The sequence below is a fragment of the Mauremys reevesii genome, linkage group 8, assembly GCF_016161935.1.
Source record: "Mauremys reevesii isolate NIE-2019 linkage group 8, ASM1616193v1, whole genome shotgun sequence".
NCBI lineage: Eukaryota > Metazoa > Chordata > Testudines > Geoemydidae > Mauremys > Mauremys reevesii.
The window spans coordinates 36,296,265-36,323,729 of NC_052630.1; the positions used below are offsets into that span (position 1 = coordinate 36,296,265).

General features: G+C 50.8%; 1 protein-coding gene across 8 annotated transcripts in view; it reads right to left on the reverse strand.

Annotated features, from left to right (window-relative positions):
- LOC120370248 overlaps positions 1–25,309 on the reverse strand; it is a 36,456-nt gene extending 11,147 nt beyond the window's left edge. For 4 of the 8 annotated variants that reach the window (XM_039484639.1, XM_039484635.1, XM_039484640.1 and 1 more), the window contains exons 1-10: positions 25,284–25,309; positions 21,635–22,830; positions 13,857–13,894; positions 10,145–10,196; positions 8,623–8,708; positions 7,906–7,953; positions 6,960–7,106; positions 5,392–5,469; positions 2,145–2,227; positions 619–756 (exon numbers count right to left, since the gene is read on the reverse strand). In XM_039484639.1, coding sequence (XP_039340573.1) covers positions 619–756; positions 2,145–2,227; positions 5,392–5,469; positions 6,960–7,106; positions 7,906–7,953; positions 8,623–8,708; positions 10,145–10,196; positions 13,857–13,894; positions 21,635–22,830; positions 25,284–25,285 — 1,868 coding nt within the window. In that variant the 5' untranslated portion in view covers positions 25,286–25,309. Of the gene's footprint in view, positions 1–618; positions 757–2,144; positions 2,228–5,391; positions 5,470–6,959; positions 7,107–7,905; positions 7,954–8,622; positions 8,709–10,144; positions 10,197–10,501; positions 10,572–13,856; positions 13,895–21,634; positions 22,831–24,268; positions 24,605–25,283 lie in introns of those variants that run through there. The other 4 variants (XM_039484638.1, XM_039484634.1, XM_039484637.1 and 1 more) reach the window with 4 other exon arrangements.
- Positions 25,310–27,465: the final 2,156 nt, after the last annotated feature.

Consider the following 27,465-nt stretch of genomic DNA (forward strand, 5'->3'; position numbering starts at 1 on the left):
CTTCCCTGGCACGCTCCCAGGGTGTCGGGTTGTGGCTCAGCTGCTGACGCAGCAGGATTTAGCTGAGTCAGTCCTGCTGCTGTGACAGCACTTGAGCAAGTTACCACAATTTCCCCTCTAGGTACACATCTGGGGAGCTTGGCATGAAGACACTGCGTGGTTGTGGCTGCTTCTGATGGAGATGCCTTGGAGCTTCTCTGTCCAGGGGGGTGCAGGATCTACTGCCCCAGGGCCGAATCCAGCTCCCAGTGGCCAGAGGGCTAGTGCTCAGCTCCTGCCAGCAACTTCTCTACCTTCTCCCCTTCCTGGGCTTTGGGAAAGCCCTTTTGGTCCCATTTCCAGTCCCCTTCTTCTGCACACACGGCCCCTCAAGCCCTGGCTGGGGAGCCCTTGGGATCTGGCCCTGAGCTCTCAAAGATGGCAGCCAGCCAACCCAGCTGTGCTCTGGGAATTCACCCAGATAAACAGGGCCAGGCCTGCTTGGGAAGTGGATGGGAGATGGCCAAGTAGCATGCAGGGTCCCTTACAGAAGATGTACAGTGTGCAGTAGCAGTCCCAGAGCCCTCCCCCCACCAGTACACACACCCTGGGCTGCCCTCTCCTAGCCTTGACCCTTACATGGTTGCGTGCTGCTCCACCTGGGACTGCTGCGAACACCCTTGGGACGGTGCTGGACTGTCCTCCAGCCCCCTCACATAGAAGCTGTAGGCAGCTGTAGAGTTGGACACAACAATTTCACTTGCCTCTTCCACCATCCTAGAAACAAAGAGCCAGGAGTAAGAGGCTCCAGGGTTAAGAGCACAGTGGGGGAACCATCACGAGCCCCGCATGGGGCAGAGCAACCAAGCCCTCTGGATCTCCTCCCCTGTCCCCCTCCTCCTTTGGCCCTTGCTCTGCAGGGACTAGCTCCATCGCCCCAACCCCAGCCCACAGGATCAGCTCTCATCCCAGCCCAGGGGTGGGGCAGTCCCTGCAGGCTGGTCTGGGGGGGTTCCCAGGTCTCTCCCTGGCTGCAATCACCCTGGGTCCTACCAGACCACATGATGAGCAGAGCTCAGGGCCACAGGCTTGTGGAGTCAACACATTCTCCAACATCAAAGATGCTCTTCCCTCTTGCATCCCATCACCCAGGCCTTTCCTCCCATCCTTTGCCCTGGCTAAGGAGGGAGCACCCCACCTCACCCCTCTCACATCCTCCCAGGCTTGGGCGCCATTCCCAGAGCAGAGCAGCTGCTCAGTGGCCTTTGGGGTACCTTGTCCCTCAGCCCCAGGCAACTGGGGGATGAAGCCCAGCCTCCTCCCACCGCAGCCTTAGTGCCTCAGTCGTATTGTAGCAGGAGACCTCCCCATACCCCCCTTCAGATGCCACCAGCCAAGCTGCTTTCTGCCTGCCCAGAGCCAGGCTTTGCCGGGTGGTACCATCAATGGGAGTGAGCACAGAGCAGCACAATGCCAGCCCTACCAAGCAGCTGCCCCTGGCTCCACGGTGGTGGCATGTCCCCCCTGCTGCCAGCAGCTGGGAACGGGCCTCTTCCAGCCAGCCCCCAGCCCATCCCCTCTCCACTGGCCTCTATCCAGCTGCAGGCTTGTCCCTGAGTAAATGAAGTGCTTTAGAAACAGAAGGATTCAAAGCCCCTGGGTGAGGAAGGGACAGTGGCTGGGTGCTGGGTGGGGTTCCTTCCAGCTCTGCAGTGCACCCCTACTTTCCTGCACTCCCATCCCCAGCTTTGCAGTGCACCTCCTGCTCTCCTGCGCTCCCACCCCCAGCTCTGCAGTGCATCCCAATCCTGAGCCAGAGTCCCCTCACCCCTGTCCAGTCCTGGGCTCCTAACACCTCTGCCAAAGGTGCCCAATCCTGGCCTGCTCCATACCCCGCTCTCCTGGTCCTGCCCTCCCACCTCCAATGCTCAGTCCTGAGCACTATTCCCTATTCTAGTCCTGACCACACACCCACATTCTGCTGTGGCACCCCAAGCCCAAGCTCCACGTGCTCTGGCCAAGGGCAGCGTGTAGCTTTCAGAGATGCCACTGAAACCATCCCTCCAATGTGGCGTTAGCCCCTCTATTGCCCAGCTTGCTGCTGGGGACTGGAAGCCTCTTGCTCATACCCTGGGAGGAGCAGGAATGAGGGATCAGATACGTACAGACCCAGCGGGGGGACGTCCAGCACGTGCAGGGCTTGATTTCTGGGGCTGAGAAGGTCCCGGACATTTCCATCTGCACAAAGCTATAACGAGCAGCATTAGTACTGAGCAGGGGCCACCCTGGGCATGGAGCCGAGCTGGCACTGGGCTGTCTGGGTAGGGAGTGCCCCATGGCGAGGGGGCAGGAGCCCAAGGGAGGGGCTGGGAGAACACACCGTGGGCTGGGTGGTTTCACACAGGGCTCCTGAGCCATGGGGCTATTGTAACAATGAGGAATGCCTGCGATGGTCTAGCTCCATATGGGAAACCCGGAGTCCTGATCGCCGACATTCCCCTGATGCAGGGAGCCAGCCACATGGCTCCAGTGAGCCCTGGTGCAGAGGCCTTCATAGAATCATAGAATCTCAGGGTTGGAAGGGACCTCAGGAGGTCATCTAGTCCAATCCCCTGCTCAAGGCAGGACCAAACCCAACTAAATCATCCCAGCCAGGGCTTTGTCAAACCTGACCTTAAAAACCTCTAAGGAAGGAGATTCCACCACCTCCCTAGGTAACCCATTCCAGTGCTTCACCACCCTACTAGTGAAAAAGTTTTTCCTAATGTCCAACCTAAACCTCCCACTCTGCAACTTGAGACCATTACTCCTTGTTCTGTCATCTTCTACCACTGAGAACAGTCTAGATCCATCCTCTTTGGAACCCCCTTTCAGGTAGTTGAAAGCAGCTATCAAATCCCCCCTCATTCTTCTCTTCTGCAGACTAAACAATCCCAGTTCCCTCAGCCTCTCCTCATAAGTCATGTGCTCCAGCCCCCTAATCATTTTTGTTGCCCTCCACTGGACTCTCTCCAATTTATCCACATCCTTCTTGTAGTGTGGGGCCCAAAACTGGACACAGTACTCCAAATGAGGCCTCACCAGTGCTGAATAGAGGGAATGATCACATCCTCGATCTGCTGGAAATGCCCCTACTTATACAACCCAAAATGCCATTAGCCTTCTTGGCAACAAGGGCACACTGTTGATTCATATTCAGCTTTTCGTCCACCGTAACCCCTAGGTCCTTTTCTGCAGAACTGCTGCCCAGCCATTCGGTCCCTAATCTGTAGCAGTGCATGGGATTCTTCCGTCCTAAGTGCAGGACTCTGCACTTGTCCTTGTTGAACCTCATCATATTTCTTTTGGCCCAATCCTCTAATTTGTCTAGGTCCCTCTGTATCCTATCCCTACCCTCCAGTGTATCAACCACTCCTCCCAGTTTAGTGTCATCTGCAAACTTGCTAAGGGTGCAGTCCACACCATCCTCCAGATTGTTAATGAAGATATTGAACAAAACCGGCCCCAGCACCGATCCTTGGGGCACTCCACTCGATACCGGCTGCCAACTAGACATGGAACCATTGATCACTACCCGTTGAGCCCGACCATCTAGCCAGTTTTCTATCCACCTTACCGTCCATTCATCCAGCCCAGACTTCTTTAACTTGCTGGCAAGAATACTGTGGGAGACTGTATCAAAAGCTTTGCTAAAGTCCAGAAATAGCACATCCACTGCTTTCCCCTCATCCACAGAGCCGGTTATCTCATCATAGAAGGCAATTAGGTTAGTCAGGCATGACTTGCCCTTGGTGAATCCATGCTGACTGTTCCTGATCACTTTCCCCTCCTTTAAGTGGTTCAGAATTGATTCCTTGAGGACCTGTTCCATGATTTTTCCAGGGACTGAGGTGAGACTGACTGGCCTGTAGTTCCCTGGATCTTCCTTCTTCCCTTTTTTAAAGATGGGAGCAGCTCTATGCCCAGGGATCTCACGCTTGACAGACTATACGTGGTAGGCTGTAAAGCAGCTGAACTGGGAGCCTCCCTGTTCCTGCGGGCTGGCTCTCCATGGGGCATGTGCAGGGATGTGAAAGGAAATTGACGGGAACTAGAGTTTGGTCAGTTTTGGGAAAGCTTGGCTCCCGCCCAGTGTCACAATGTCACTGAGGGCCTGGGGGCAGCACTGCCCAGGGGGGTGGGGGCGGGGTTGTAACTGGGTGGGGCTGTGGCTGGGGACTGCATGTGTCTCCAGCAGGTGCACTGAAAACCTGTGGCATCCCAATAATGTGGGGTGGCCAGGGGGATAGTAGAAGAGCTGGACCCATCTGGGGCCTGACCCACATCCCCATTGAAGTTAGGAATTCCCAGGGCTTTGGATCAGACCCTTGGAAGAGGGTGGGGTCTGTATTGTTATCAGAAGTCCTGGCTATGCTTCTCTCTCATTAGAACAATCTTGGTAGAGCTGCCCCTGCTCTAATGTCACGGAGACCCTACTATGTTTTCGCTGTGAGCCTTGGTTGATAAAATAAGGTTCCTGCCTGTCCTGGATTTTTCCCCTTCTGCTGGCTGTGAGAGTGGGAAATGAGATTGCTTCCCATGGGAAAACACCAGAAGCCCCCTCCCTCGCCCTCCCTTCCATTATGGCAGGGAATGATGGGCAGTTAACCAGCTGTCTGTCTGAGCTCCCGGCCTTGGACTGTGCTGCCCATGCAGATCCAATTGCAGGAGCAGGACTCTGCACAGAGGCCAGGTTTCACCCGCACGGATCCGATGGCAGGATCAATGTCATAGTTCCTTCCTCCAGGAGATGGGGGAGGAAGTTAATGCAGAAGCAGCCTGCCCACTCTCCTTTTCATAAAGGAACATTCCCAGGGGCCTCTCTGAATAGAAACATTTGTCATGGTTCTTTGGGATTGACGTACCCAGGGATCCATGCCAACTGTTCTGAAGGGAAAGTTGTTAGGCAGCTGGTTGTCCAGGCAGTAGCAGGGGTAACAGTATTATTGCAAACCCAAAGAGCTAACCACTCCACAGCCCCATCCGGAGACACGGCCCAGCCTCAGGTGCTGGCTCCAGGGCACAGCAGGTTGCACCCCTCCATTCCTTTGCTTCTTTTCCTTTGTTTCCTCTTTCTGATGTTTAAATTCAAGGCACAAACCTGTCTTGAGGCAGCATCGGCAGGGGGCATTCAGACCCAGGAGAGCCAGGCAGGGGATGGTTCCTATGCACCAGGCTGGCACCCGCACCCACAGATTGGGGTTCAGAGCCTGCTGAGGGCAGCAGCTCCAGGGCCCCACCACAGGCAATGGGAGATACTGCTCTAATGAGGGTTATAAAATCATCCCCACCCCCAATGGCCCAGGCTGGAGGATGGGCAGCCAGCCTGGGGCGCACACCTGCCAGCGATGGATCTCCCACACTTCATCTTACCTGGACAAAGCTGACAGTTTGCAGTTGCTCCCTGCCATCCCCTGGGAGCTTGGGATCCTGGAAGATGGTTTCTATCACCTGAAGAGGGGGTGGAACTGCTCAGAGGCCTGTGCTTTGCTCACCAGCTCCCTGGAATTTCTTCTGAAGCTGGGATCTGTCCTGCCTTCAATTTGCTGAGGGAGCTCCCCTCAATTTCAGGGTCTGTCGCATCTGTTCATGGAAGGGCGGGATTGGGCCCTTTGGGTGAGCTGAGAGCTCAGGACCATCCCCTGCCATGTGAGCAGCAGCCTCCCCAGGCTGTCTCCCCCACCCCTGGGATGCCATAGCCAATGGATCCCTGGCTGCCAATTGACCCCCGGGACGCTGTGTCCAATGGCTGTTCAGATTTCAATGGGGGTGCAGGGGAAATTTAGTGGTGGCCAGGAGTCCCTTAGGCCCTGGAAGCCCTTGGATTTTTGTGAATGGTAAAATGTAAATGTCAGTCTATTTCGGGAGCCTTCGTTGTGGTTATTCACTGCCGTTTGATTACACCCAAATTACCCACACCAATCCCCTCGCTTGGGTTGTTAGCAGGGTTTGACCCGTCAGAGGTAGAAGCATGAGCCACTACAGCTCAAGCTAAAGGAGCAGCTCCTCCAGTTAACAGCTTTAATAGGTTCTTATCCTCATGTGGAGCCGATGCTACGGGGGACCGGGACATGCTGAGCTAGGTGAGAGGCCAGACACTGTGCTAGGAGGTGGCAGAGTGTAGATTGAGAAGTGCCTCATGTAGCAACAACTCCAATTGGTCTGGCAATGGGAGGCCAGGCATGTCCCCAGGTCCCATTGATACGCATTCACTGGCTCTCCCAGGTACTGACCCATTTTCTCTCCCCCTCTCTCGGATGATGCATGAGCTGCAGGTGCCTGTCTGGCTCCACTTTCCTGCCACTTTCCCGTGCTGTGACCCTGTGGGAGCCACGGGCTGGCTGAGCTACCCGGCCACTCTGATCCTCCGGGGGAAGCTGGTGCTGGCTACGCCACTGCCTCCATCTGTCTGTCTGCCACATGACAGGAGATGGGAAGGCAACGGTGCTGAGCGGCTTCCAGGCAGCAGTGGCCAGAGCACTGCAGAGCCAGCACAGTTCCACGCTCGGAAGCGGGGAGCAGGGACGGTGCCTTCCCCATGGCAGAGATGCCTCCCCACCCCCTGCACTTTCTGCCCCTCTCGCTGGCTTTCTCCCCATATCAGAACTGCTGCCACCTCCATGGAGAACCACTGGGGCAGCCAGAGGGGGAGAACGTCTCTCCCTGCCTTGCTCTGATGCCCAGATCTGCCCTGCCAAACTACCTAAATGGTGCCCCTGGCTGCCCTCTGACACCGGGACACCACACCCAGCACACATATGTATATTCCTGTTTGCCCAGTTCAGTGCCAAGCCCCAGGCAGCCTACAAGGGTTGGAAGGTTCATGCCAGTGGGTGGAGTGGGCCATCCCAACCCAGCGCATCTGAAGGATTAAACCAGCCTGGTGAGAGGGAGACAGGACCCAGCAATAACCCCTGGGCCACCCAGCCGGCTACACTCACCTGCTGGATGATGCTGTGGTGCTGCCCAGTGCCCTGAAGCTGCGGCTTGGTGACAGCGCAATGGGCCTCCCACAGCAGCAGGGACACGCTGTAACCGAGGGGCACCATGGCCAGCAGGGGTCTCACCAGCTCCAAGAACACCTCGTCCTGCAGAGAGAGCCAGGGGAGCAACTCAGATCTCGAACACAGGCCAGGGTGCTCTGCTCCAAGCCCTGACCTCAGGGCCCCCACCCCCCACCCCCACTGCTGGTGCTGGCCCCTGCTGAGGGCTTTGGGGCTGGGGCTGGTGGGGAGAGGTAGAGACCCCATTGAAACGTGCTCAGCCATGTGAATCTAAAGCCATTTACCAGCTGGGCTGGGACGCTTTCAGCACCCCAAGCCCTGTGTCAGTCGGGCCCTGGAGAAGCAGACCGGGAATGGTACAGCCCCTGAAGGAGGCCTGGGACTGCAAAGGGGGCGTCTGCTGGGAGCAGGGGAGGGGGATAGGAGACCCCTGTGCAGCGTGAATAAGAGTGGGAATGCCAGGACGGAGCATCGCTGTGGGGGCAGGAGCAATGGTGAAATGCCCACAGGGACTAGACTCGGGATTAGTCCCAAGGGGAGGGGAACCCCTGCTGCTTGGGCTATTTCCAAGTGCACTGGACCAAGCTCCACATTATCCCTGGATCTCAAGGTTCCCTCAGAGGCCTTAGGCTGATAAGGGGGATCATGACAAGCACCTTAGCAGCCATTCCTTACCGCTTGTGATTGGGGGGCCAGGATGATCCCAGGGGACACGGCCAAGCTCTGGCGAGACACATAGATCAGTTCTCAGGGCTTGGGGAATCTAGGCTCAGTCTGGCTCCTGGATCAGCCTCTGGGTGCTGCCTGCCCCTGAGTCTAAGGAGAGGGGTGCAGGCCCCAGGCCTTTCCCCTTCCCAGCACAGACATGCAGAACCCACCGTACCTGCCCCGTATCCAGACTAAAGATGCCATCGAATGTGAAGCAGCCCTCCTGGAAAGACAGCAGCTGGGTTAGCGCTTAGCCCTTCCTGCCTCTCACCCAGCCCCAGCATGCACCGGCCCAGAGCTCTCCCGTCCCGTGGGGACCTCTGGGGTGTATTTCATCCCCCTGGGCCGGGTGCAGGAGGAACCATAGCAGCTGAGCTCCAGGGGTTGGCAGCGTTGCACTGCACCGCAGGAAACAGTTCCACAGCTGTGGCCTGGGCACAATTCCTACCTGCCAGGGCAGGGGCTGAGCAGGCAGTGACCTGCTGCCCTTTGCTCCTGTGGGGCTGTGGGTGAGACGGACCCCGTCCGAGGGGAACTAAGTGAGAGGGCTACGCGGGAGGGGCTGAGAGCCATACCAAGCCAGGCTGTGAGAGAGTCCTGGGACTCAGCCCCCACCCCCCACCCCAGTGGGTCAGGGTTCCCTCAAGTCCCAAAGGCTGATTTGTAAGAGGGCAGGTATCCCCCTGTGGATGACTCTTGCTGCTTGAGGTGAGGCCTCCGTTGCTTCATCCTGTGCCTGGCTGGAGGGTCACTGCCCCTGCATACAGCCATACTCCTCACACAGGCAGTTTCCGGGCCACCACCTGAGCACGGGCATGACATGAGCATCCCACCTTCCCTTCTCACTCCAGCTTGGGGTGAGGACCCTGCCCCGGACACCACCCAAACCTACCTGAATGTCCTTGTCTGCCTTATCTATGAAAATCAGACGGCTGGAGTCTTCATTCACAACCCGGAAACTCTCCTGCTTCCCCGAGCCTGAAACACCGAGCAAGGGGCCAGGGGCATAAACACCGGATCAGGGACATGATCAAGAAATAAACTATGGGAGATCCTGCTCCCTGGGGCCTGATCTGCTCCAGTTGGTCCACAGGGTCCACTCCCCTGGAACCAGCTGCAGTGAGGACTGGGATGTGCCATCCCCACACAACACCTGCAGACTGGATCTCCTGGGCCTGGCAGCACCACCTGTGGCACCCATGGAAGGCCTAGACAGCAGGGACATGAAGCCACATGCCAGATGGGAATGGGCCAGGAAACAGGAGCGAGAGCAGAGCCAGGTGACCTGACCCAACCTGCCATTCCCCAGGCACTGGGACTTTGGCCCACATGTGTCCATGGGTCTTTCACCTGCTGAGCCCAGGCTGCCCTCCATCCCCTCCCCAATTCTCCTTCGCAGGGAGCATCAGCCTCTTCCTGGTCCCCACTGGGAAGCCTCAGCTCTTTGGGTTTAATCTCAGCCCATCCTCCCCTCGGGTGGTCCTTCAGCCAAGGAAGGGCCGGGATGAGGAAGGTCACTGAGCCCTGCTGCTGCTGGCCCTGCCCAGTTGGTTCCCTGCAGTGGTGTAGACATGACCTGGCTTTACTGCTGGCTCAGGCACAGTGGGGAGGCCTGAACACTGGTTGCTAAAGGGAATGAGATCCCGGCTGGCTGCAGCCTGCTGGGTGTAACCATCCCCGGGTTCCTGTTGCGGTCGGTCCTCCTGCAGGCCCCTGACAGAGGAACACTCCTGTCAGCAGTTCCCCTTTGCTGTGAACTGACAAAACCACTTTCAAGTGCTGGCCTGAGCTTCCTGCCCCTCCCCCATGGAGCCTGAGCCTGGCCAGCCCTTCACTCCGAGCCCAGGCTGAGGAGAGGTGGGGTGCAGCCTCCCGGGTACCCTGCTGCCTCTGCTCTCGCCCCACTTTAGGCTCCAGTGGCTCAGAGAGCAAAGGGATGTTGTGTCTTCATTCTGCAGTGCCCCCCAGAGCCAGCTTGCCCCCTTCTCCCCAGGCCCATCTCCTTCCTCCCCCTGTGCCCTCTTCATCATGCCCCTCTCCAGCTAACTCTGCATCTCCCTCCAGCTGCTCTTCGTGCCTGGCTGCCTTATTGCCATTCTCACCATGGGGCTCTGGCCAGGCCAGCTGGACACAGACCCCCAGCTCCTTTCACAGCAGCAGCAGATGCGCTTGGCTTTTGGGTCCAGCTCTGAAGAGAGATTTACCTGCCTCTCTCCCGTTGATTTCAAGGGCAGTTAGGTGCCTAATTGGGCATACCAGGCTAGGCTGGATTTGAACCAGTCATCAGCTTCCCAGACCACTCCCCACTCCCACACAGGAGCCAATCCCCTGACAAGACTACACAAAGGGCCTGATGAATTGTAGGCACTCATGCCCTAGATCCCCCCTGCTGCTGGCTGCCCAGGGCATCGTACCTGCTGTGCGTCGGAGTCCCACTGCCGCTCGCACACATGCCTCCTGCTTGGCCTGGAAGGAAGCACACCAGAGAGAGGTAAGGGCTTCTGCCCCAGGCCCAGCACTTCCAGGAGCAGACTGCTAGGGAACTGAAGGAGATGCACAAGGGGAAGCCAGTTCCCTGGCTCCTGATGCACCAGCGAGCTCCAGAGAGCACCTGGCTCCCACTCACCACCAGCCCAAGGAGAAGCTGGAAGCAACAGGCCAGGTGTCAAAGCTGGACAAAGGGGACAGTGACAGGACAATATGCAATGAGGGAGCTGCCCCTCCCAGACCTCCCCACTCCGGGTCTCTCAGCTAACCCCAGCAGCACTCACCTGCCCAGCGTCCATAGCCGACACTCTACTGCACTCTGCAGCCGGTGAGCTCCTTTTCCATGGAAGGGAGATGAAGTTACCATGCATTTTTAATCTGTCTGTCCTGATGCTCCTCAGGGGAGCAGAGGTAGGTGTAGGCTGCAGGTGGGGGGAGGGGTCTGCGCCAGTTGAGCACAAGCGGCAGGTGTGGACAGAGCTGGGGAGAGCAGCGCCCCAGCCTCAAGGGCAGAGCTGGGGGTGCAGGCACAAGGGCGGTTCCTTCCATGCCTCCCCCGCAGCACTCGGACAGCTGAAGTCATCTGCTTGTATGGCTGCAGCACTGTCAAAAGCAGAGCAATCTTCTCCCACACTGGCCCCTGGAGATGCCTCAAACCAGCCCTGTGGGGCAACTTCTAGGGCTGAGAGGGGACTTTAGACTTCACAGCTCATTTCAGTGCTTGGCCCCTGCTGTGACAGCCAACAGGGCAGGGCTGCCCAGAGGATTCAAGGGGCCTGGGGCAAAGCAATTTCGGGGGCCCCTTCCATAAGAAAAAGTTGCAATACTACAGAATACTATATTCTCATGGGGGCCCCTGCAGGGCCCGGGACAAATTGCCCCACTTGCCCCCCCACCCCGGGAGGCCCTGTAACAGGGGGCCAGTAACGACAGGCATCTCTCCATTGGCACCCCCAACTCCTTTCACATTCCCCTGGCCCCACGCAATGACTTCTGGTCACTACCGAACTGGGCTGGATTCAAACTGATGGCTTAAATGTGCCAGTCTCTGGAGAAACCTCATCTCCTCCAAACCTCATTAGTTAATGACCCACCCTCCTATTTATTTTTACTGTTATTCATTTGCCTCACTAGAGTGTCCTGGGCCCCCAGCTCTGGATCAGTGCTCCACCATGCTAGACCCTGTACAAACTATACCAAAGAGATTGTAAACTCTTCCAGGCAAGACTATCTAAACAAGAGACAGACTATCCTCTAGCAAAGCCCGTCTGCACACCCTGAGCAGCTCCTCCAAGGATCATAGCATCAGTTGCATTCCATCAGTTTGTTGCTCCTGGGAAAGCCCCCTGAAACACATACCTCCCTTGTCTGAGTGTCCTGGGGTCTCAGAGCAACCATGTGACCTTACTTGAGTGGCCTTCAGTATAATACCAAAAATAAACCACAGATATTTGGCTCTGTAACAGCAGAGCACAGCCCAGAGCAGGGCCCATGGCTACAGATGCTAATAAGCATTAATAAATCATTGATCAGGAAATGCTTCATTTTAAAAGAATAGATGATCACCAGACATAGAATCATAGGACTGGAAGGGACCTTGAGAGGTCATCTAGACCAGTCCCCCGCACTCATGGCAGGACTAATTATCTAGACCAGGGGTGGGCAAACTACGGCCCGCAGGCCAGATCTGGACCCTCAGGGCTTTGGATCCAGCCTGCGGGATTGCCCCCTGTGGAGCTGTGGCCCCACACCGCTCTCAGAAGCGGCTGGCACCAGGTCCCTGCGGCCCCCAGGTGGGGGGGCAGAGGGCTCCATGCGTTGCCCTGAGCCCCCCATACACCCCGCACCCCTCCTGCATCCCAACCCCCTGCTCTGAGCTCCCTGCTGCACCCTGTACCTCTGTGCATCCCGACCCCCTGCCCTGAGCCCCCTCCCACAGTCCACACCCCTCCTGCACCCCTGCCCTGAGTCCCCTCCTGCACCCTGCACCCTTCCTGCACCCCAATCCCCTGCCCTGAGCCCCCTCATACACTCCACACCCCTCCTCTGCCCCAATCCCTTGCCCTGAGCCCCTTCCTGCACACCACACCCCCTCTTACACCCCACACTCCCTCCCGCACCCCAACCCCCTGCCCCAGTCCCGCATACAATTTCCGCACCCAGATGTGGCCCTCGGCCAAAAAAGTTTGCCCACCCCTGATCTAGACCATTCCTGACAGTTGTTTGTGTAACCTTAGGGTTAGGGTTCTTAAAAATCTCCAGTGATGGAGATTCCACAATCTCCCTAGGCAATTTATTCCAGTGCTTAACCACACTGACAGTTAGGAAGTTTTTCCTAATGTCCAACCTAAACCTCGCTTGCTACAATTTAAGCCCATTGCGTCTTGTCCTATCCTCAGAGGTTAAGAAAAACAATTTTTCTTCCTCCTCCTTGTACCTTTTACATACTTGAAAACTGTTATGTCAATCTCAGTCCAAGTGTATAATTTTTAATATATAAGGCAACACCTCCTCCCTTTTTTCCCTGCCAATCATTCCTGAGCAAGCTGTACCCTTCTATACCAATATTCCAGTCATGTGTATTATCCTACCAGGTCTCTATGATGCCAACTATGTCATAGTTGTGTTTATTTACTAGCATTTTGAGTGCTTCCTGTTTATTTCCCTTATTCCACATGCTAGATGGTGTCCTCCTTCTAGATGATGTTACGGTATCCTCTCACATTGAGGATACCAGTCCATTGGGAGGGAACCCCTGTTATTAGGAAGAGACAGGTAATAATAGTGGGGGATTCAATCATTAGAAATATAGATAGTTGGGTTTGTGATGACCAGGAGAACTGCATAGTGCCCAGGAGATGACCAGGAGAAGCCTGCCAGGTGCGAAGATTGTGAACCTCTTGAGACATCAAAATAAACTTGTTTGCAGTGCTGGGGAGAAGCTGGTGGTTGTGGTACATGTAGGTACCAGTGACATAGGGAAAGGTAGGAGAGAGGTCCTGGAGGCTAAATTCAGACTGATGGGTAAGAGATTAAAGTCCAGGATGTCCACGGCAGCATTCTCTGAAATGCTTCCAGTTCCACACCTAGAGTCAGTTAGACAAGCAGACCTGCAGAGAGGGACTCAATAGGTGGATGAGATAATGGTGTTGGGAGGAGGAATTTAGTTTTATTAGGAACTGGGCAATCTTTTGTGAAAGGAGGAGCCCAGACAGGAAGGATGGGCTCCACCTAAACCAAAATGGAACCAGATTGCTGGCATGTTTTTAAATTAAGGGCTGGGGGGAAGCTGGCAAGTGAGAAGGAGCACACGGTTTGGACAGAGACATCTCTTACAGGAGGGTTTATTAAAGGGGATACTCTATATCCTAGTAATGAGGAGAGGATAGAAGTAGATAAAGTACAGGAAGAAACTGAAGAGAAACAGTCAAATGAAAAAGAGTCCCATTCAATTACATCACAGGAAGGCAGATAACTAAATACTGATACATTGTATAAGTGCTTGTTTACAAATGCAAGAAGTCTAAATACTGAACTGGGTGAACTTTAGTGCTTGGTATTAAATGAGGATATTGATATAACAGGCATCACAGAAACTTGGTGGAATGATGATAACCAATGGGACACCATAAAACTTACCGGAAAAATAGAGTAGTCATGCTGCTGGGGGAATGGCACTATATGTGGAAGAAAGCATAAAGTCAAATAAAGTAAAAATTTTAAATGAATCAAACTGTACCACAGCATCTCTATGGGTAGAAATTCCATGTTTCAATAATAAGAATATAGCAGTAGGGATATACTACTGATCACCTGACCAGGATGGTGATAGTGACTGTGAAATGCTCAGGGAGATTAGAGGGGCTACAAAAACAGAATACCCAATAATAATGGGGGATTTCAACTATCCCCATATTGACCTGGTAAATGTCACCCCAAGATGAGATGCAGAGATAACATTTATAGACACCATTAATGACTGCTTTTTGGAGCAGCTAGTCCTGGATCCCACAAGGGGAGAGAACAGGAGTACTTGTGGCACCTTAGAGACTAACAAATTATTTCAGCATAAGCTTTCGTGGGCTACAGCCCGCTTCTTCAGATAAAGTGAGATGTAGCCCACGAAACCTTATGCTGAAACAAGGAGAGGCAATTCTTGATTTAGTCCTACATGGAGCACAGGATCTGGTCCAAGAACTGCTTGGTATTAGAGACTATAATGTAATTAAATTTAAGATCCTTATAGGGAGGGGAATACCAAAGAAACCAGTGACAGTAGCTTTTAACTTCAAAAAGGAGAACTACACAAAAATGAGGAAACTAATTACATGGAAATTAAAAGGAACAGTCAGAAGAGTGAAATGCCTTAAAAGCTGCATGGAAATTATTTAAAAACACCATAATAGAGGCTCAGACTAAATATATCCCCCCGCCCCCCAAATAAACAGTAAGAGGGCCAAAAAAATCCATCATGGCTAAAGAGCAGAGTAAAAGAGACAGTTAGAGACAAAAAGGCATCCTTTAAAAACTGGATGTCAAATCCTACCGAGAAAAATAGAAAGGAACATAAATGCTGGCGAGTCACATGTGAAACTATAATTAGGCAGGCCAAAAAAAAAAAAAAAAAAAGAATGTGACAAGCAACTAGCAAAAGACACAAAAACTAACAGCAATTTTTAAAAGTACATCAGAAACAGAAAGTCTGCCAAACAATCAGTGGGGCTGATTAAGGTGCTAAAGGAGCACTCAGAGAAGACATAGCTATGCAGAGAAGCTAAATTAATTCTCTGCATTGGTCTTCGCTGCAGAGGATGTAAGGGAGAGTCCCACACCTGTGCCATTCTTTTTAGATGACAAATCTGAGGAATTGTCCCAGACTGAGATATCTATAGAGGAGGTTTTGGAATAAATTGATAAATTAAACAATAAGAAGTACTAGGAGCAGATGGTCCCAAGAGGGAATTGAAATATGTAATTGGAGAACTATTACAAGTGGTATATAGCCTATTGCTTAAATCAGTCTCTGTACCAGATGATTGGAGGATAGCTAATACCCATAACACCCATTTTAAAAAAAGGCTACAGAGGCAATTACAGGCCGGTAAGCCTAACTTCAGTACCAGCCAAACTGACTGAAGCTATAATAATGAACAGAATTATACGACACATAGATGAACACAATATATTGGGGAAGAGTCAATACAGCTTTTGTAAAGGGAAATCATGCCTCACCAATCTATTACAATTATTTGAGGGGGTCAACAAACATAGACATAGGTGATCCAGCTGATATTGTGTATTTGGATTTTCAGAAAGCCTTTGTCAAGGTCCCATACCAAACACTCGTAAGCAAAGTAAGGAGTCATGGGATAAGAGGGAAGGTCATCTCATGGATCAGTAACTGGTTAAAAGACAGGAAACAAAGGGTAGGAATAAATTGTCAGTTTTCACAATGGAGAGTGATAAATAGTGGGGCTCCCCCAAGGATTTGTACGGGGACCAGTACTGTTCAACATATTCATAAATGATCTGGAAACGGGTAAATTGTGAGGTGGCAAAGTTTGAAAATGATACAAAATTACTCAACGCAGCTGAGTCCAAAGCTGACTGTGAAGCGTTACAAAGGGATCTCACAAAACAGAGTGACTGGGTAAAAAAATGGCAGATGAAATTCAATACTAAGTGCAAAGTAATCCACACTAGAAAAAAATAGTCCCAACTATACATAAAAAACAATGGGGTTTAAACTAGCTGTTATCACTCAAGAAAGAGATCTTGGAGTCATTGTGGCTAGTTCTTGAAACCATCTGCTCAATGTGCAGTGGTAGTCAAAAAAGCTAACAGACTGTTAGGAACCATTAGGAAAGCGATAGATAATAAGACAGAAAATAGCATAATGTCACTGTATAAATCCATGGTACGCCCACACCTTGAATATTGTGTGCAGTTCTGGTCACCTCATCTCAAAACAGATCTATTAAATTGGAAAAAGTACAGAGAAGGGCAACAAAAATGTTTAGGACTATAAAGCAGCTTCCATATGAGGAAAGATTAAAAAGACTGGGACTGTTCATCTTAGAAAAGAGATAACTGGTGGGGAAGATATAGTAGAGGTCTATAAAATCATGTCTGGTAGAGAATGTGAATGAGGAAATGTTATTTCCTCCTTCTCATAACACAAGAACCAGGAGTCACCCAATGAAATTAATAGGCAGCAAGTTTAAAACAAACATAAGGAAATACGTCTTCACACAGTGCACAGTTAACTGGCGGAACTGGTTGACAGGGGAAGTTGTAACGGACAAAAGTATAACTGGGTTAAAAAACCAAGTAGGTAAGTTCCTGGAGGATAGGTCAATCAATGGCTATTAGCCAGGATGGTCAGGGATGCAACCCAATGTTCTGGGTGTCCTTAAACCTCTGACTGCCAGAAGCTGGGACTCAATGACATAGGATGGATCACTCAATAAATTGCCCTATTCTGTTGATTCCCCCTGAAGCATGTGACACCGGCCACTGTTGGAAGACAGGCTACTGGGTTAGCTGGGCCATTGGTCTGACCCAGTACTGCCATTCTTATGTTGCTGAAATGTATCCCAATGATTGTGAGGCTTTTAGCAAAGGATGCTGCAGCAATTCAGACACTGGAGCCTGTCAACCCAGTTAGAGCAGTCACTGGTGGTGTTATTACAGCCCGTTTTCTATGGCAGCAGTAAGAGGCAAACAACTTCAATCCAGCACTCATTTATTATTAATGCTAGGTTTGGCATGTGACCTTCATGTACAATGGGGCTATGGTAAAAAGGGACTATGTAAAACTGGCACCTTCCCGCTCCACAGATCTGCTCCCTAGGCATCTCAGGCCCAGCCACTCAAGTCTCACTGCTATTTACCCTCTAAGAGCCACAGCAGCTTTGGGAGAGAGAGCAGAAGTCTATCCTTCTCGTGCATTATCAGCGACGCTGCCAGCTCCATTCCAGCTGCAAACTCTTCCCTCCCAAGGGCACTGTAAGCAGCAGAGGAATGGGGAGCTTTCAGACAGTCAGTGCAGCTGGATTCCATTCCAGAGAGCAGCCATCCACTTTCAGTCTGGACTGCTTTAATTTTAGGTTAATCAATAACAAGGAAGTACAAAGAAAAGTCCCATGAGAGAGCCCCCCACCCCCCGGGTGTGCCCCTGTACCCCTCTAGGACACACTGCCCTGAGCTGTATGTGCCAGCCCAGATCCTCTCAGGTATGTCACACTGTAACAGAGGTTTTTCTTTGTGAATAAAGCTCCACTGAGATATATGATCTTATCTAGATTGAAGGTACCTTCTAATGGGCATTGTTTAAATGAATTTTCACGCGTATACAGATTCCAATCATTTAAATACCTGCAGGTTTTAGGACCATAATGTACGTACATGTAATATGCTGGGGTACCCTTAGGGGGTAAGGTGGAATATTTAGACAGTCCCTTACCCATTTTCCACTCACACAGGAGAGACTCACAAGGAAAGGGGAGGGAAGATGGGTTCACACACTCCTAGACCCAGGCAGCTTCCTCGCCGGACTATGCCAGGCTGAGTCAGCCCACCGTGGGTCGGATCTCCGAAAGATCCAGTAGTTACTGGGCTAGCCCGGTAACAGCCACTCACACTGGTGTACACACACACACACCAAGGCCTCTTTTTCTTCCTTTTTCTTTTTCTGTCTTTTTTTTTTTTTTAACCCTTTTTCAACCTTTTTTATCTTTTTTTTTTTTTAAACCATGATGCATCTTTACCTGGTCCGGACCAATACCATGAGGCGGTATGACAACCCCTCTTGAGGCGGTAAAAACCCCTCAGCACCGGTGCATTCTAATGCATTTACCTATGCATTACCTTATGCATTACCTTATGCATTTCCTTGGCCAACTCAGCAGTTCCCAGTACTGCAATAAACTAACCTTATTGGGGCCTCTCCCCAATACCACTTTGCATCTGATCCTGCTGCACAGTCAATAAGTTCAGATGGCGTGAGCCCAACAGAGAGACAGACGTCCTCAGGGACAGTCCTCCTCCGATACCCCAATAGAGATTTCAAAAGGTCTCATACCTCTCATGTGGCGCCATGGGGTTCGAAGGGGAATGATCCGTAGTAGTTGTCTGTGGGTCCGTGGGCGTTGCCATCCCGGACGAGCCCCCAAATTGTCGAAGAAAACTCAGTTCTCACTTTTTGTTTGGATGCAGCAAAATCAAATACTTTATTATTTCTCCAGTAATTACCATGGAGGGAGAGAGTGCCATAGGACACAGGGTCCTGGACAGGTCTCTCAACTGGTAAAAATCACAGCAAGCCTTTATACCTTTTACAGACAATTTCTAGCAATAATACAGACAGTAAAAAACAACAACTACATTTTGTTTATACATAGCAAAAAGGCTTATCTTATTTGTCTCAATCCTAAGAAAAGCAAGCCTGCATTTTGGTTAGTGATTGCAAGGTCATAATAACTTTGTACACAGTTCCTGTCCTGTCGCCTCGCACTATCTTTGCTCCTACAAGTCTTACGTCATTAAGGTTACAGTATGGCCTGACTCTTGCTAACTAACATTCATTAAGATCTCTTCAAATCCTTGTTAATTATTTACTGGCTTCCACAGGTACCAGATGCCTAGCTTCATCAATTTCTATGGGAGTTAGGCAGCTAAACACTAATGGCTGCCTGTCTCTGTAGACAGCAGAGGCCTTGGAGGCAGTACACGAAAAGAAAGGCATAATAGTCAATAAAATAACCCATGCACTGAGAGTTGGAAAAATAATTGCTTGACTTGTAAAGCGAGTCCATTGGGCCAAATTCTGCTCTCATTACTTGAGTGTAAAATGTGGAGTAAGTCAGTGTACCTGAGAGCAGAATCTACTTCCTTTATTATAGCTAACACTAATGCCTTGTCCCCACACAAGTTGTACCACTTTAACTATACTAACATAGTGAATGTGTATAACCCCTGTGACGGGTTGGATCACAGAAACCCTCTAGGGAACTGCCAACTGATGTGCCAAGACTACTTCTGCCCCGCTTTCCCTGCCAGCCCAGGACCCCAGCACCCTGTCTTGCTGAGCCAGACACACCCGTCTCCTCCAACACAGACCCAGGGTCTGAATTACTTGCCCCAAAGATTCAGACTTAACTGAAAGCAGCTTACAGAAGTGTGCTTGTCTTTAACACTCAGATGCCCAACTCCCAATGGGGTCTAAACCCAAATAAATCCGTTTTACCCGGTATAAAGTTTACACAGGGTGAACTCATAAATTGTTCGCCCTCTATAACACTGATAGAGAGATATGCACAGCTGTTTGCCCTCCCAGGTATTAATACATACTCTGGGTTAATGAATAAGTAAAAAGTGATTTTATTAAATACAGAAAGTAGGATTTAAGTGGTTCCAAGTAGTAACAGACAGAACAAAGTGAATTACCAAGCAAAATAAAATAAAACATGCAAGTCTATGTCTAATACAGTAAAAAACTGAATACAGATAAGATTTCAAGATGTTTCAATACATTTCTTTCACAGACTGGATGCCTTCCTAGTCTGGGCACAATCCTTTCCCCTGGTGCAGCCCTTGTTCCAGCTCAGGTGGTAGCTAGGGGATTCCTCATGATGGCCACCCCCTTTGTTCTGTTCCACCCACTTATATATCTTTTGAATAAGGTGGGAATCCTTTGTCCCTCTGGGTTACCCCCCCCCCCCCCCGCAATGGAAAAGCACCAGGTTAAAGATGGATTCCAGTTCAGATGACACGATCACATGTCACTGTAAGACTTCATTACCCACTTGCCAGCACACACATATACAGGAAGACTTACAGGTAAAACAGAGTCATCTGCAGTCAATTGTCCTGGTTAATGGGAGTCATCAAGATTCCAAACCACCATTAATGGCCCACACTTCGCATAATTACAATAGGCTCTCAGAGTTATATTTCATATTTTTGTTTCAAATACAAGAGTGGTACATTTCTACAAATAGGATGATCACACTCAGTAGATTATAAGCTTTGTAATGATACCTTACAAGAGACCTTTTGCATGAAGCGCATTCCAGTTACATTATCATATTTTCATAAAATCATATAGAGTGCAGTGTCACAACCCCCACAGTGGATGCAGTGATCCTGGTATAAAAGTGCTTATGCTGGTCCAGTTTATTCCAGTATGGGTCGTAAGCTACATCAGTATAAGCACATTTATACCCACTACAACTGTGTCCACACTAGAAGCTGTACCAGTATGATTATATTGGTAAAAAAACAAAACAAAACAAAACAAAAAATGCCTCTAAGTAATCTAGTAAATTCTATCTGGACACAATCTGTGTGTAGAGCTGGCCCAAGTGAATAGGGCAGAAGGGAGTACATTCAATCCCTCCTGAGAACACTGAAGGCAGCTGGGAGACAGAGGAATTCAACTAACTTGTGGAGGTTACAAGCTAGAGAGTCTGCTTGAATAAAGAATTCAGTCTCCTCTTTCTGGCTTGCTCATTCTGCTCCAGGATCTGCAAGACAGCATGAATGGGGAGCCCCATAACATCAGTGGGGCACAGTTACTTTTCTGATCACACCTGCCAGTGGTGGCTCCAGGCACCAGCGCTCCAAGCGTGTGCCTGGGGCGGCAAGCCACGGGGGCCACCTGCCGGTCCCTGCGAGGGCGGCAGTCAGGCAGCCTTCAGCGGCTTGCCTGCAGGAGGTCCGCCAGTCCCGTGGATTTGGCAGCAATTCAGCAGCGGGTACGCTGAAGCCGTGGGACCGGCGAACCTCCCGCAGGCATGCCACCAAATCCGCGGGACTGGGGACCTCCTGCAGGCAAGCTGCCGAAGGTTGCTGACTGCCGTGCTTGGGGCGGCAAAAAAGCTAGAGCTGCCCCTGACACCTGAGCTTTAAAGCGATGCCAAAAACCTGTCTGGTACCTCAGATGTCTGCAACCATCCAGCATATGATCCCCACAGAGCAGGGAGGGGGGGCAGTGCTCAGGGGTTCCCTCCTCAAGGAACGGCCTGCACTTGATGTCTCTGTCAATTTATTCCTGGGGAGCTGGCTAGATGTCTGCTCTTCCTAGCCCACTAGGCTGGGTGGCAGCCCCAGGATAGGCAGCTCTCTCAGGCAGCAGTGCTTTAATGCAACTTGGTAATCAAGATCATATGCATTTGCAGGCAGTGATGTTCTACAGCCCCTGTCCTGCCTTGTGAAGGGCAGAGCCTTTGCGGTGAAAGGCTAGCTACTGGCTTAACCAGACCGTGCTTTACGTCTGGCAAAGCAAATGATCCCAGCCAAGCAGCTCAGTACAAGAAGTACAGTGACAGGAATGATCACAATGGCCTTGTTGCACTCCAGCACTGAAGCAGGCACATTCTTCACCAGGGTGCCCTGGTAGTGAGATGGGGACTCACATGTGTAGTTCTGAGGCCAGTCGGGCATCAAGGACTCCATGCTCGCCAAGGCCTGGATCTCACTGGCACCCCCACATGAACAGTTGTAGAGATTCCGACCTGCCCTTAGGCTCTGCAGGTGTCTCAGAGACTGCAGCTCATCCCTTGGGAGGTGCGAGATCAGGTTTCCATCTAGACTGAGGACTTCTAAAGCAGGATAGTTCTTGGCTGAGGGGACAGCATGCAGCCTGTTGTTGGACAGGTGGAGTTTCTTCAGGAAGGGGAGTGCAAGGTCTAGAGCATGAAGGTTATTGGAACTCACATCTAATACTTCAACATTGGGGGGCAGAGGCAGGGTGATATGATCTAAGCCCGTGGTGGACAAGTTGAGGATACGGAGGGATGGCTGCCACTGACATGAGGAGGAGGGGATAGCCAGGAGGTCATTCTGACTCAGGTCTAAGTGGACGAGCTTCTCCAGATGGTGCAGCATTTCACACATGGTGTGGAAGGAGCTCAGATTGTTGCGATGGAGTTTTAATACTTGGAGTTGTGGGAAAGCCCCCTGGCAAAATGAAGGCCTCATGCTCTGGTCCTGGAGGTGGTTTTCTGACACATCCAGATAGCGTAAGGTTCTGAAAACCTTGCCAATACTGCATGGAATGTAGGTGACCTGAGACTGTGTCACAGTCAGATTCTGCAGGGTCTCCAGCCACCTACTCAGGTGGGTGAAGTCTTTGTCTCTGTTAGCCAGGGAGGCGGAGGTCACGTTATGAAAGCGTAATGAGGAGACAGGTAGAATCAACCTGTCCATCTGGAACCAGCTGGCATTTCCAAGCAAAGTGCAGCTTTCAAACTCGATATCTGTAATGCGCATGTAGTAAGTGAGCTTCATGACGGCTGCCAAGAGAACCTCTGGCACAAGGAGATCTCCAAAGACAATCTTGGTCACCTGCAGCGTCTGTAGAATGTCGAGCACTGGTTGCTTTACTGTGTTTGATGCAAAACCTACATATTTCTCCAAGTTTCCTCCTCGAAGCTCGAAGACAAAGGCAGGTAAGCACTGAAAGAGGTTTCCCCCATTTTCCAGATCCAAAAGGGAGCAGGTGCAGTGACTTTGGGACTTATTGAAGGAGCAGTCACCTACTACCTCAGAGAGTTTCAATCCTGTGAGCAGGATAACCACAAACAGCTGAGTGATGTGCATGATGAATAGCCTAGAAAACAGAAGAGCAAGAGTAAAGCCCAGGCCTTTGCTGTTACAGAGCTGGGGCTGCAGGAAGTAACATTCAATGAAGCCAATGGGAGGCAAGGGGTGGTCCCTATAGCCTTTGCTCCATGCAATACAAGCACCAGAACAAGGCTAGGATTATTCACAGCACATTGCTCCTCAGTCCAGTATTGGGCACCAATAGAAGGGCACGTGAGCATTCCCCCTGCACAGCAACCTCTCGGGGAGAATGAGGGTGGAAGAGAGCTAGATGAAAGCGAGTCCAGACTTCGGTGAGAGCTACTGCCTTGGACTCAGGGATTGATCTGCTGCTTGCTGGCGCTGCTGGAAAGCCTCAATGCTGGGTATGTTTTACCCAGTTCCTTCTACCAGTAATGGAGTGCTTGTTCAGTGAGGGCTGTTAGCTCAGGCCATCTCCAAGGCACTGGGATGAAGGTGGGTGGCCTCTATTACTAGTCATGCAACCTGGAAGCCAACAGAGCTAAGCTGAGGATCTGGCCCCCCGAGTTTTAGGAGATGTCACAGCCAAGTCCAGAGATGGGTCTGAGCCACAAAGTTCAGGCCTAGATCCAACTTCAGATTTGCCCAAAGGCAGGAGAAGCTACTCAGCTCCATGGTGTCTCTAGTCACATTGTATCTTCATGAGGATTCTTACCTAGATCTGGTTTAAGGGCCAGCAGTGATTCCTCATTCCCCCCACCCAGTGAACGTGTAGCAGCCAGTGGAGAAGAGTCGGCATTTCACCTCAGACAAAGCCTGTTTCTCTTCACAGGCAGAGCTGTTCCTCACCCTGCCAGCAGCCCCATTTGGATGGGAATCTGCCCATCTCCCACCCCTCAACAATCCCCCCCAGTGAAGAAAGCTGCTTTGTCCCACCCAGTCACGAAGGACTTCTCAACGCTTGAATGCCAGTTTGAATCCTGTGCATCGGAGGAGGCTGCGACATCCTAGGCTGGGGAATATCCTCCTATTAAGTGCCCCGGGAAACCCAAGGGCACAGCAGGATGAGATGTTAGAAATGGCAAATCACACAAGAGAAAGTATGGTCTAGTGGTCAGAGCACAGGACTGGGGGTCAGTGACTCTCTTCTTTTATTCAAAGCTCTGACAGTGGCTCAATGTGCAACCTTGAGAAGGTTAGTTCACGTCTCAATACCTCAGTTTCCATATCTCAAACTGGAGTTCTAATAACTACCAACCTCATGGGGAGTGGTGAGGGATCATTTGCTATAAACTGTGGGGTCTGGTTATTCTATGTGACTGAGTGACCCTGATCAGGACTGTTGATGGGCAGTCCAAAAAGTACCAGCAGTTAAAGGGTTAAAGCTGATAAAGAATGCTTTGTTTGTTTTGCAGAGGTGCATTTCTCGGGTGCCCCTGCATGACTGGGGGAGTTATCACATTTCATCAGCATTACAGACTCACCTGCAATATTTTCCTGCCAAGGAAGCAGCTCGATTCCTTTAGCTTTTGGGGTGTCCTTAAGATGTCAGTGGTTTTCTCTTGTGAGCAGCTTTACTCTCCTGCATGGGACCCCCCTTCACTCAAAACCCTTCACTAACCACTACTCACTGTCAGACAGAGTTTCCCAGTTGCTACTTCCTTTTGCACCAATCTATTCTGTTTCCTGAAACAGAACTGCAGTTGGGAAATACTAATGGGTGTAAGGCATTTCATAATCCTACCCAAATCCTCCACGCCCAGAATGCTGTCTGGATCAGCAGTGGGTCTGCCCAAGCCACAGAAAGGGGGAGAACTGGGTTTCCTGTGCTCCAGTTGCCCAGGAAGCTAAGGAAATCTTGCTTTGATTTCTTTATAGCATGCTGCTCCTCTGAAAAGTACCTCTGTCCAAATGGCATTGCACGGTTCTAGGTTTGTCTGACTCCAGCTCCAGTTGCATGTAAATAGGTAGTTTTTCTAAGTGCTAGCCCTGCAAACTCTACCAAGGGGAACAAGGAGACAAGTGGGGCTCATATATGTGTAACTCCTCTGCCAGGCTGAAACGATAGCAGCAAGGGCCGGGTTCAATACATAGGGGTCCCTTCCCCACAATGTAATGCAAAACCAGCTCGAGCCCCCACCCTGGGAAAATCTTACACACACCCCTGGGCGCCTCAAGGAGGCAATACTTCCCTTCTCACAAGCACAGACTCTTGGTGTAGCAGAAAAGGTTTAATTACATGAGATAAACAACAAGCATTAAATTGGGAAAATACCTCAACTAGAGTTCATAGGTCAAACCGTGAGCAAAGACCCACCCCAGCAAATTGGGCCTTGTCCTTCTCTCTGGGCCCTTGAGTCCAGCAACCCCCAAATCACCCACAGTCCCAAAAGTCCCACAATCCAAAAGTCTCTGTCCCGGGTCAGTGCAGCCCCAGAGTTCAAGAGTCTCTCTGCAGAGGTCCCCCTCCCCAGCCTGGGTAGAAAAGGGGCACCTTACATGGTTTTGGGGCCAACTGCCCTGCCTCTTCGTGGGGTTCTGCTTCCACTAGTCGTCCCCGCAAACAGCTCAGTTCCGCTTGCTCTATGGGCTGCTCCGCTCTGCCAGCTGCTCTGGTCCACCAGCTGTCCTGTGATCTGCTCCAGCCGTCCTCACGAGCTGCTTGGCTCCACTCACCCAGTGGCTGCACAAACTGCTCCACTCTGCTCTGCCAGCTGCTCTGCTCCACAGTATTGCTTCAGGCTCCCCCACTCACTAGCACAGTACTCAGTGCTCTCAGCTCAGCAAGTCCAGCTCTTCAGTGATTTCAGCTCTTAGTGATTCCAGCTTAGTAGGGGAGCCCCAGTACCAGTGAGTTCAGCTCAGTAACCTGTATCTAGATTCTTAAGGGAATCAAAAATTAACTCTGACATTCCACAGTGGAGAGAGGCATAGGTGGAACTGGTGCTTCTGGCTCACAAAAGGAGCCTATACCACCAAGTACACATATCTGTCCCCAGCCTCTCTCTCCTGACTGGGTTTTGGAACCCATGTCCCTTGTCTGGCAAGTGCTATTTAGTTGATAATGAGACCCTCTATCATAAGACAGTTTTGTAGTTCCTCATTTACTTAATCAGGGTGACAACATTTTATTCCTCCTGCCCCAATAACAATGAAATTGGGGATCCCACAGCTGTGAAAATAACCATCCCAGGCTGCTGTGCTGTATGCTAAGTGGGGTGGGAGTGCCAATGCAAATAACTGAAATGCCAATGCAAACACTTGAAACTTCTTTCCACACTCCCCATAATTTACCACCAGATGTCAGGGTGGGGCTCATCCTGACTCTGCTTACATATGCATCATTGCCAACTAACCATGAGCCATCCGCGGTGAATTATAGGGGCCACCAAAACTGCACTTTGACCTAAATTACCTCGACTGGGTCAGGGTTTCCTGGTGATGATGTACCCAAGAGCATAGGTGCTGACTCCATGGGTGCTCCAGCCCTGGAGCACCATGGGGAAAAATTAGTGGATGCTCTGCACCCACCGGCAGCCAAGTTCCCCCCCCACCCCCTTCTCCCTCCCCCTCACGAGCGCACTGTATCCCTGCTCCTCCCCTTCCCTCCCAACGCTTCCTGCCCCCTGCCACCTAAGCCATTAATCGCACTGTTAGTGAGTTTAAACTAGGGCTGTCAAGCGATTAAAAAAATTTATCATGATTAACAGCACGATTAAAAAAATTAATCATCATTAATCGCACCATTAATAATAGACTACCATTCATTTAAATATTTTTGGATGTTTTCTACATTTTCAAATATATTGATTTCAATTTCGACACAGAATACAAAGTGTACAGTGCTCACTTTATATTTACTTTTGATTACAAGTATTTGCACTGTAAAAAAAACAAAAGAAACAGTATTTTTCAATTCACCTAATACAAGTACTGTAATGCAATCTCTTTATCATGAAAGTTGAATTTACAAATATAGAATTATGTAAAAAAAACCCTGCATTCAAAAATAAAACCATGTAAAATTTTAGAGCCTACAAGTCCACTCAGTCCTACTTCTTGTTCAGCCAATCACTCAGACAAACAAGTTTGTTTACATTTGCAGGAGATAATCCTGCCCACTTCTTGTTTACAATGTCACCGGAAACTGAGAACAGGTGTTCTCATGGCACTGTTGTAGCCAGCATCACAAGATATTTACATGCCAGATGCGCTAAAGATTCATATCATAGAATCATAGAACTTAAGATCAGAAGGGACCATTATGATCATCTAGTCTGACCTCCCACAAGATGCAGGCCACAAAAGCTGACCCACCCACTCCTGAAATAATTATCTCCCTTGACTCAGCTGTTGAAGTCCCCAAATCCTGATTTAAAGACTTCAAGTAGCAGATAATCCTCCAGCAAGCGACCCCTGCCCCATGCTGTGGAGGAAGGCGAAAAACCTCCAGGGCCACTGCCAATCTACCCTGGAGGAAAATTCCTTCCCGACCCCAAATATGGCGATCAGCTGAACCCTGAGCATGCGAGCAAGACTCTCCAGCCAGACACTCCAGAAAAAGACTTTCAATATCCCAACATTGACCCTCGGTACTAATTACCAGTGGTCGCACGTTATTGACCTATTGACTAAATCACGTTATCCTATCAAACCATTCCCTCCATAAACTTATCAAGCT